The sequence below is a fragment of the Hippoglossus stenolepis genome, chromosome 5, assembly GCF_022539355.2.
Source record: "Hippoglossus stenolepis isolate QCI-W04-F060 chromosome 5, HSTE1.2, whole genome shotgun sequence".
NCBI lineage: Eukaryota > Metazoa > Chordata > Actinopteri > Pleuronectiformes > Pleuronectidae > Hippoglossus > Hippoglossus stenolepis.
The window spans coordinates 11346019-11357009 of NC_061487.1; the positions used below are offsets into that span (position 1 = coordinate 11346019).

Sequence of the window (10991 nt, forward strand, 5' to 3'; positions counted from 1 at the left end):
CCTGCGTATTTCTTTTCAGGCAAATGAATTGGCTTTTTGAGGGGTTTAATTATTATTATTATTATAATAATAATATTTTATTTTATTTTTATTTCTATTTCTAATTCATACTTATATCTGCATGACCATAAAACTGGTATTAAACTGAAGTATATTACATGTGATATTTAAATGGTCTGTAAAAGTCGTAATAAAATGTCAATATTCAAATAAAGAACCTTTCATTGTGAAGAACTGCACTTTTAATGCACTTTGCCCATTTACCCTTATCTCATAAGTCACGTTCCACATGTTGGTAGAGAAGGTTTCCCGGAAAACTCCGTCTCCCACAATGCCCCTGTCCTCCGGCGCAGACTCAGTGGCACAGCATACTTGCCCCATTCCCTCCTCCCAACATTAATGCTAGCTAAGATGGTGGTTTGAGCGTAAATTGTCTCTACAATACCAAGAGAAGAAAAGGGGCAGAAACATCTTTACAGCCTTTTAATCACAGCAGACCAACTCGTCTACGGTTGTCTTAAGTGACCGTCCGTAGAAATTTGGACATTTCACATACACTGGGTCGCAGTCTCCGCCCAATCTGGTGTGACTCCCTCGGAGTGGAATCTAAGCTAAATACGGACAGGGTAAGTGACGCTAACGCTAGCCAGGCTGCTAGCCGGACTAGCCAGCACCCATTCTCCCTCATCAATCACAGGAGAGCTGGGTCTCCCACGACTTCACACACTGACGCGAGAGCTACCTGGGGCTTGTGAGGGCACCGTCCGTGTTGTGTTAATGTCGTTGGAGCAGTGTCAGTTGTTTACTGTGTCAGTAACCCTCCTCCAGTCCAGCGCTAGCCTGTGTAGGCCGCGCCGTACGTCTTCATGATAATGTAGCACGCTAGCGGTTAGCAGGATTCAAGCTGTCATTTAGTATGTAGGATAAAGAGTAACGGCGTGTCATGCGTTTATTCATACGTTCAACACCAGTAACCAGATGGTATTCACCTCTGTGTATTTTGTTTTTGCTGGTTACACATCCAATCACCCCTGGATATCCGCTGCTAGCCCGACCGGCTTCTTTTGCCTAATTTGCGCCCAATGTTAGCTTAGCCTATCGTTAGTCAAATAACATCTGTCATAATGTAGGATCCGGGAGACAGAGTAGCTACAGTTACCAGCCTCTCTATCTGGGTATTTAGGCTGAACACACGACTTTAGCTTCCAGCTGGTGTCTGCAGGTGAAGCTGTGACTCCCGGTTTACAGGAGTATTCACCAGCTGCCAGCTACAGTAAATGGAAATGTTGGCATTTCGCTGTCATCATCCACTGGGGTTATATCACAGTGATGGCAGCGGTGTTGTCACACGTACAAACTGAACGGATAACATTTAACCACTTCAATCGTAAACAAACCCCGATTCCTTTTTGAATCCCCCTGTAAAGCCCCAGGATGACTGTGTCGAGTTAGTCACTGTCAGCCAGATACAACCAAAGATACCACAACATCCGCAGCAGCTATCAGTAGTGCTGCTATTAGCCTGTGTGTTAGGATGGACATTCATTTTCCACTTTACTAACAGAGGTTTGAGTAAACTATGTTCAGATTTACACTTCTGTCTGAGTATTCATAATGTCTTGATCATTAAAACAGTTGCAGATAGAGCTGAAATGATTAGTCGACTAATCCATAAATTGAGAGAAAGCTATCAGAAATGATTATGATGCCAAATATTTTCAGGTTTCAGCTTCTCAGATTTGACAATTTTCTCCTTTTCTTTGCCAAATTACTTCCTAAACTAAATATCTTTTTGTGTGTGGGTTTTTTTATTACTTGTGTTCGAACAAAGTAAGACATATGAAGAAGCTGCCTTTGACTTCCACTATTTTTTGTTATTTCATTACCTAAATTATTAATTAGGTAATTGTGAACGTAATCGCGAGTTGCAGCCCTACCTGCAGATTCTTTTTCTGAGGATTATTTAATCTCCAAAATATAACGATAGTCTTTTCAAATATTTCAGCTCAACCACAAACTACAGCCACCAAAAGTTGGATCAACACCTCTTTAAAAAGTTTAATCATAGACTGAACACTATATTTGTCATTAAAGTAAAAATATATTTCATTAGACTGCAGTAGTTTTAGCAAGGTGTACCTAATAAACTGTCAACTGAGTGTTATGTTTCATCTGCCGCTGACTGGGTAAAACTCTGCATGGATGATATTTATATAGTAATATGCCAGTGTGTGCTTAGCCCGATTTTTTTTTTCTCTGCTGCTGAAGCAGCACCATCCTGCTCACTTGTTAACAGGTTCAAGTACGATAGCACTCAGAAAAGCAAATATATCTGTCAAGGCCCCACAGTCTCCTTAAATCCAAACAAGCTGCTCTTAATTGTACACAGTCATAAACACCTCTCCCCTAAATATGCCAGATTTTTTTTCATCAACATCCATGAATTATCCCTTATTATATTGGTGAAAACGTCAAAAACGCAATGTTAAAGACAGTGAAATCCACCCCCTGATCCACACCAAAAGGTAACTGTTTCTTCCCTGACACATACCTCTTCCTTCCACTAAGTTTCATGGAAACTGGGCTTGTAGTTTTTGTGTAATACTGCTAACTAACAAAAATCAAAAGCAGATGAAAACATACCCTTTTGGTGGAGGGTTAATAGTAGAAAGAATTCAGAAGGCTGACATTATTTTCACTCGTGCCATGAGGGAACTCTCAGACTCACCATCTTTTCTCTGTTTCCGTAGCCCTGTGCTCTGTGACCAACTTCAACACTCACACTAGCCGTGCCATAGGATGTCCCACAGCCCTGAAATGAAGGATGACCCCATGGAGTGCCCTCTGTGCATGGAGCCGCTGGAAATTGACGACGTCAACTTCTTCCCCTGCACCTGTGGCTACCAGATCTGCCGCTTCTGTTGGCATCGCATCCGCACAGATGAGAACGGCCTGTGCCCTGCCTGCAGAAAGGTTAGGAAACTTTGCAATGACCATGGAATCAGAGAAATTCATCCCAACTGGGCACTGAGCTGTCTGTAGTGTCAGCAGAGGGGATGTGCTTTGTGAACACACGGTGGAAATGAACTATTCAACCCCCTTTTACAGTAGCTTGTCATTTTAACTATCAGTTCATCATCAAGTGAATTTTATAGCATTAACAGTTTGGCAATTAAAGCCTGTTAAACAACCACACTGACAGCTAAAGGCCTCTATCCCACACTGTCTTTCACAAAGCCACATCATTTAGAAGAGTAGGGCTTTTTTTGTTCGTGCAATGGATGAAAAATTCTTTCTGTTTTCTCTGTGTAGCCGTACCCAGAGGACCCGGCTGTGTACAAGCCTCTGTCACAGGAGGAGATCCAAAGGATAAAGAATGAAAAGAAGCAGAAACAGAACGAGAAGAAGCAGAAGGTGACAGAAAACCGCAAACATCTGGCAAGTGTCAGAGTGGTCCAGAGAAATCTGGTGTTTGTGGTTGGGCTCTCACAGCGGCTCGCCGACCCGGAGGTGAGTACAGAGTGATCGCTCACCAGCTAGTGAGACCTGTGCTGCTGGTGTGTTGTAAATGATAACTTTGATATGAATAAGGTAGTGGCTGTGAAGGTAGATTTATCTTGAGCTTGACTATCATCCACAGTGTGAAGATTGAAAAGATCTTGATAGGAAGAGATTTTCATGGACATATAAAGGTCTCAGTGCAGCCCCCACCGAAGCCTCAAGCATAAAGCTTGTGTTCAACATTGTGTATTTGAGAAGTCACAGTCCATCAAAGCTCTCTGGTAATTGTTATTTCTTCACATTGTGCCTACAGGTCCTAAAACGACCAGAGTATTTTGGGAGGTTCGGGAAAATCCATAAAGTGGTCATCAACAATAGCACATCTTATGCCGGTTCACAGGTGAGAGGTCAAATCATACTGACTGGATGAACACGCAGTAGATAGGTTTATAAACTTTATCAGAGGTTAATCAATATATTTTATTTGAATACAGAAAACCTGTGCTGTTTTACTATTTTGCTGAAATGTTACCATGAGTTGCTTAATATTTTTGTAGCATTGTTTTAGATATCTTTTTTTCTGTACTTTTTGTATATCAATTTTTTTAATTAGTAAATAGAACATTTCATAGATTATATTATTGGATTATTAAGTAGCCACTGTTTACTTTTCTGTTTTTTCAGGGGCCTAGTGCTAGCGCTTATGTCACTTACATCCGCTCTGAAGACGCTTTAAGAGCAATACAGTGTGTGAACAATGTGGTTGTTGATGGCAGAACACTCAAGGTGAGAGGTTACCCACAATCCTCATCAGTTGAACTTATATTTTCAATGTCCATCTTGTATATGGCTCTTAATTGGCTTTTTTTCTCACAGTTTGAAAGAGTTGCAGTGTATATAAGGATTAAACAAAAAATCTGACAGAAAAGTCCTTATTATTTTTCACATGTTTTCTTGTATCCTTTTAACTCTGCTTGTATCTGTTTTTGTATTCCAGGCTTCTTTAGGCACAACAAAGTACTGCAGTTACTTCCTTAAAAGTATGCAGTGTCCCAAACCTGATTGTATGTATCTACATGAGCTGGGGGATGAAGCGGCTAGCTTTACTAAAGAGGAGATGCAGGTAAAAGTCTAAGAATACATCTTCGCTCTGTCCTGTATGAGTCGGTAATAGTTGAAATAGCAGTCATCTCATGTTGTGTCGTTTGTTTCTAGGCGGGAAAACATCAAGAGTACGAGCAAAAACTCCTCCAAGACCTCTATAAAATTAACCCTAGCTTTCTACAACCTCCAGCATGTGGTACAGAGAAGTCGAAGAGTAAATCCAACTCCACACAGAGGTCGTTTTGTCATTTCTTCTATGTTCCTCATCCTATTACTTCCGCAGTAGCTTGTAGTATTGGGCTAACTTTGTTTTTATTTCTCCTGCTTTGCAACAGATCCAACAATAGCAATGGGAAAGATGGGTGGCCGACGCTGTCAGGGCATAACAAACTGGCCAATGGGCTTTCAGAGGACCGCAAGTCCCCTCCGCTGCTAGACTATCTAGACCAAGACGTTATTACTTCAGATGGGCTAGATACAGACCTGGGTCCTGGTCAGCGTACAAGCCTGTCCCCCTTCTCCTCCAACTGTGACAGTAACAGGTAACACTGACCACCCCTCGTCAGTACTGCTGTATACTCCAAAAAATGATTTATCATCTTCAAAGGGTCCACATTGTAGAAGATACTATTTTCATTTCTCTATTTTGTTATGAACCATGTCTTGACATGGGGAGGTGTCAGCTAAATGATATGTAATGTTTCAGAGCCAACAAGCTATGAGAATAAAAATATACGGAAATACTGCACAATCACTGAATGTCAGGAAGAATATATAATTTTCCATCCTTCGGTTTACAAGGAGAGTTTTTTTTTCTGAAATACCACACAACTAATTTTACTCCAGATTTGATTGTCCGTTTTAGTAATTTAACCGCTGATATTGCAGCGGGAGTTTTACCAAGCTAGTGTAGGCTACTCTTCATTATCTCTGTGTGGGTTAGCTGTACGTCACTCAGAAAACATTCAGCCAATCAGAGCAGACCAAGAAAATGAGAGAGGATATGTCAAACTGTATAGAGATGGTTTTTGGTTCTTAAAACCCCAAATACTTCTTTTGGATATCAAAACTTTAGATAAAACGCTAGAGATGTGAAAAATTTGTATGTAAATAAATGTCTTTTCTGTCTTTAGTCCCAGTGACAAACCTTCAGAATCAATCGGTATGGTGAATGGAGAGACTTTACAACCGGTAAAACTACTTAAACTATTATTATTTCAGTTACATCTAAATGACGGTAAATCTGGTCTGAGACAGAGGACCTCACAAGCATTTGTTGTTCCCTCTTTTTTTTTTTTTTACTAGATACCCACCAGTGACTCCCCCTCCCCTCCTCCGGGTTTAACCAAGCCCAGCCTGGTGGTGCCCATCAGTGTGTCAGACCTCACAGCCCGTTCCCCCTTCGAGGGTGCGGCAGCCGAGTCCCAGTCGCTCTTCTCAGACAACAGCAACTTCAGACACCCTAACCCACTCCCTGCCGGCCTGCCCCCCTTCCCCAGCTCCCCCCGCGGCAGCTCTGACTGGCCCATGACCCCTGAACCACAGAGCCTCTTCACATCAGGTACAATTGAGATTAAATGAAAATGGTTGTGCTTTTAAAACAGTAACACAAAGTCACAGCAACAGTTTTGAAATGATGGATTCACCTGCTTTATTCTGACTATTTGTTTTCATAATACAGTGGCCATAAGCTTTGTACACCATAATATTGACTGTAATGGTGGTGTCTTATTACTTTTGCATTGTCTGCTGTTGCAGGCTTTGTAAATTGTTCTTGATAATAAAACGAGCAGACTGCATTAGAGGGCTGCCCCCTCTTTACAGATTAGTCAATCTGTAGTCAGAGACATAGTCACCATTTACTCAATAAATCTTTTTTTATAGGAAATGACCTATAATTTAATAGTCGTCACTGAATGATGTCTCTGGCTTCCTGGTAGTGCTCTTAAATATGTTAGTCTTGAATAAGATTTCAAAAGGTCTTTTGAAAAACATTGCAGAGACAGTTTGAGGGATTTAGCCTGTTACCAGACAAACTGCCAATTTAGTGCACAAAGCTGAAAATAATGTGCTGAAGATAAAATTGTTACTGTTCTTCAACCCTTTGATTACAGTCGTAACTCTGGTCTCCTTTGAATAGTAACTCTATAAATATTATGACCAAGTCAGCGTAAGAACAAGAGATACTGAACCTAAGCACCAGAGGCACAAACTGTGTAGAAATGCAAGTATTTCAGCCTTATTTTTTCATAGGGAGTAGTAGCCTGTAGTAACACTTCGTTTTGTGTGGAAAACACTTTGAAAGCCACACATCTTAACTAATTCTGTGTCAATAGCTGTTGCAGTGATATGGGATCCTCAAATGCAGAGATGTTAAGATCAGGAGACTCTGACCTGTCAAACACAATTGGTGTCTTCTAAAATGTTTTGAGTGGTCACAGATGTAGCTCTAAATGCAGTCAGTCATGTAAGATTTTCTCACTTCAACTTATATCTGTCTTCTTTCCTCACAGACACAATACCAGTGTCTTCTTCCACAGACTGGCAGGCGGCCTTTGGCTTCGGCTCGTCCAGCAAACAGCAGGATGACGACTTGGGCTTCGATCCCTTCGACGTCACCCGCAAGGCTTTGGCCGACCTGATAGAGAAGGAGCTGTCGGTGCAGGATCAGAGTCCCTTGTCCCCGGGGCTCCTCCCCCACGGGAGCAATCACGGTCCCGGCCTGCCACCCCTCAACCCAAGCGCCGCCTCCCACCACTTCCCCAGTGGCCTGCCACGCCTTCCCCAGCTCCACCACAGAGCCATCTACAGCTCGTTCAGCTTCCCCGGCAGTCAGAACAGCCAGGCCAGTCAACAGCAGCCAGCTGCCAGACACCCCTGGATGGGCGTCCCCACACGAAATAACCTCACACACTTGAACCACTCAGCCAGTGCTGCCTCACACAGTAATTTCCTGGACCTGAATCTGCCCCCTCAGCACAACACAGGGCTGGGAGGGATCCCCATCTCAGGTACAGGACACCTGGGTCACTTTTCATGTTAAAATCCTGAGCAGATGCATTACATGATGATGTTATTGAATTTCACAGCGTATGTCCACTTCCACACAGCGTTAAGATACTGTTTACTATTGTTTTGATTAACCTTTATTGACCTTACAGAGGAAACAGTCGCAGTTCTGCATTCAACCACTAGTCTGTGATTCTGACACCTGAGGAACTGACACGTGTTTTTTCCTCTCCTGCAGAAAACAGCGGCTCTATAGATGGCTTAAATGTAAAAGAGTGGCAGGACGGCCTCAGAGCTCTCCTGCCCAACATCAATATCAATTTCGGGGGTCTCCCAAACTCCTCTTCGTCTTCATCCTCCTCATCCTCCAACAGTGTTAATCACATCGGTGGGCCGACAGGGCCAGTAGGCATCTCACACAGCCTGAGCTGGGATGGTACAGCCAGTTGGATGGACCCTGCTATCATCACAGGTAGAAACTACAATGCAGGTCATTATTTGATTAACAATCAAAATTTTTTCTATTTCATTATTTGGTTTAGTCATCACATTTACAAATCTGTTTTATCATTTTTGCTGAGAATAAGGATTAATCAGTTATCACAATACTTTCTGATGATTTTTTATTGTTGGTCAAGGAATTGTATTAGCCTTACACTCTTTGTATTTACTCCCCCCCCCGCAGGCATCCCGGCCTCGGTAGGCAACAGTTTAGACTGTCTCCAGGACGACAACCCACCACACTGGCTCAAATCCCTGCAGGCACTCACAGAGATGGACGGCCCAGCCAGTTCAGTGGTGACCACGCCCCAGCCCCTCCACAGCGGCCTCCTCGACGCCCACCTCCCACTCCACCACAGAGCCGCCGGCGGCTGGGCTCCCTACATGCCCCCACCCACAGCCAACCCCGCCAGCCAGTACCACTCCCCGCCCCCAGGCTTCCAGACCGCCTTCAGACCCCCAGGACAGCCCGCCACAGAGCTGCTACAGAGTGCCGCCGTGGACCGCCACTGAACACAGACTACAGCAGACACCCCATCCATTCCCTCACTACCACTTAATACCCACTCATCCTGTACCCTGTTCTGCCCCTCCCCCCCAATGCAATACACACCAATCTGCAGAGTATGAGAAATTATTAACAAAGTAACAAACATGCTTTCTTCTTTTTCTCTTTCCCCCTCCTTTATTGTCTACTCCGAATGCCTATTTGTTTTTGTTTCTGTTTGTGGCACACAAGTTATCAAGACCCTTTGTCTGCTACCATCACCAATCCTTAGACCTAGTTCTGGGCGTTAACATGGGTAATCATTGTGTTGCTTGCCGTTTTACGGAGAGCACAAGAAAAAAGTAGAGCATCAAAGCGACCAGTGGTGACACAAGAGTTCACAAACTCTACAAACTGGCAACGAAACAAATCAGCTGAAGTGGGGTCTTTTAAAAAAAACAAAAAAATTACGTAACTGAGTAAGCATGAACAACATTTGTGTTTTTTGAAAGTTGAAAGTTGCAATTAGGTTTTGAGGAATGAAACAAGCTGTGAATCTGCTCTTTGAAGCTTTGCCCCAAAGACCCTCATCCTCCCCACTTTTACAGGAGACTGAAACGGTTAACCCTTCCAGCTGAGAAGCGGATAAGACGAGGCGAGAGAGAGAGAGAAAAAAGGGGTTGGCACTTAGCTTTTTTTGAGAGTGTTTTTTTTTTCCAATGAAATGTCCCAAAAAAAGAAGCTGAGATCTGGTGAGAAGAGAGTGAATGCAGATGACACATGGGAGTTGAGGGCACAGGCTATGCATGGGCTCCCTGTTAGGTAGGGACACAAATGGTCTGCCTGAGAGGCCACTTAGCCCACATTCCCTTCAGTGGAGGGCTCTCAGTAGCCCCATCCTGCTGGAGGGAAATTTTTGCTGAACCTCTGTATCAGAGGATAGAGCACTGCCTAACCGCGGGGAGCCCTGGCTTTGGGAGATTGTGGCACACATCCTGAGCAATAGGGCTAGACTCTTACTCACAGTGCCACTGTGTGGTACCTGCAGTAGCTAGCCCTAACATGGACAGCCACCAAGTAGACAGGACAATGATTAGGCGGATGAGGAAATGACCCACGATGATAGTGAAAGGGGTTAACAGGTCCCCTTGTTCGACCCACAAGGGCTTAAACGAGGCCTTAAAATGAACAGATGAGAGAAAGGAGCTCGAGTGAGTGAAGGGAGGACTCTAACGATTGCTGAAAATTATGCAATATTGTATTTGACTTTAGCAACTGTATGTGAGCGTGTGTCATAAAGAAAGATGCAGCGAGACAATTATGAGTACTGTAGTAGTGGTTTTTTTAAGGAGCTCTCACCCATTAGGATTCGCGACCGGCCTCTCGGACCACCGCCGTTTTTTTTTTCTTTTTTGAAGTCTTAATTCTCTCATCCGTGTTCGCTCTATCTCTCTTTCTCTCTCTTACCACCCCCCTCCCCACCCCACCCCCCTCCTGCTGTTCTGTATTTAACAGTATTCACAAAATGAACAAACTCATCCAGGAGAAACCAACCACAGAGTCATACAATGGGTTTTAACATGATGTTGCGAGGTTTAAAAAAAAAAAGAAATCGAGGCGCTTAAAGGAAGTCAACTGTCCTCTGCAGGTCTGGAAAAATGAACCTTAAATAAAACTGAAAACTCAGAGCTGGTGTTTGTCTGATGTTGTGTTCTCATCACCACGACTCAAACATGTGCACGATTTTAACTATAAAGTGGTCACCACCATATTATTCATGACTGATCTTGTAAATCACACCTGTTTCATATTCCGAAGTCTTCCACTAGGGGGCAGATGACTTTCTCTTACTGATGAAGCTCTGCAGTCAAACTTTGGGTCAGCACACAAGGTTACACTGAATGACACTCGGATACAACACTTTTCTCTGATGCATCATGTTTTTTTTGCTAAATAACACTGTTAAATTTCACTGTATTTATCAAGCACATTAGATATATATAAAGTTCAGAAGGAGGCTTTGATCATATGTTTTATTTATAGCAGCAAGCGTGCAGATCTCAGGGCTTCAGTTTGCAGCTCTTCAGCTTATGCAGCAGCAGATTCCTGCAGCACTTTATTTGTCCTGTAGGACTAGTGACAGACACAAGGAGGAGCACAACTGATACAAATACTTTACTGTCTCAGCAGTAAGATACTGTATCTGAATCCGGTGCCTCTGGATTTATTCATTCCCACGAATCCCTGATTCCAGTGTGTTTTTTTCCCCTCTTATATTGTAAAGTTCCCATCATTTTGTGAGCATTGGGGAGTGTAAACAGAAAGTATAATGTTTTGTTAATGTGGTTTAATTTCCCCACCTTTCCCCTCATTTGAAACACATTAAGAT

General features: G+C 43.2%; 1 protein-coding gene across 2 annotated transcripts; it reads left to right on the forward strand.

Annotated features, from left to right (window-relative positions):
* Positions 1–331: 331 nt before the first annotated feature.
* cnot4a (CCR4-NOT transcription complex, subunit 4a) lies at positions 332–10290 on the forward strand. 2 transcript variants are annotated; one of them, XM_035157274.2, is made up of 13 exons: positions 332–626; positions 2751–2973; positions 3313–3510; positions 3815–3901; positions 4186–4287; positions 4499–4624; positions 4717–4841; positions 4941–5147; positions 5739–5796; positions 5911–6166; positions 7119–7616; positions 7853–8086; positions 8300–10290. In XM_035157274.2, exons 2-13 carry the CDS (start codon positions 2800–2802, stop codon positions 8626–8628), a joined length of 2394 nt encoding a protein of 797 aa, XP_035013165.1. In that variant the 5' UTR covers positions 332–626; positions 2751–2799; the 3' UTR covers positions 8629–10290. The 2 variants fall into 2 exon arrangements, with proteins under 2 accessions (XP_035013165.1, XP_035013163.1); XM_035157272.2 differs by having other exon boundaries at positions 333–626; positions 7853–8104.
* Positions 10291–10991: the final 701 nt, after the last annotated feature.

Excerpts from the sequence above, each read along its gene's own strand:
- cnot4a (XM_035157272.2), top strand. The coding sequence starts at position 2,800 with ATGTCCCACAGCCCTGAAATGAAGGATGACCCCATGGAGTGCCCTCTG. Across the intron at positions 4,288-4,498 it reads TTGATGGCAGAACACTCAAG|GCTTCTTTAGGCACAACAAA; the intron begins GTGAGAGGTTAC and ends TTTGTATTCCAG. Across the intron at positions 4,625-4,716 it reads TTACTAAAGAGGAGATGCAG|GCGGGAAAACATCAAGAGTA; the intron begins GTAAAAGTCTAA and ends GTTTGTTTCTAG.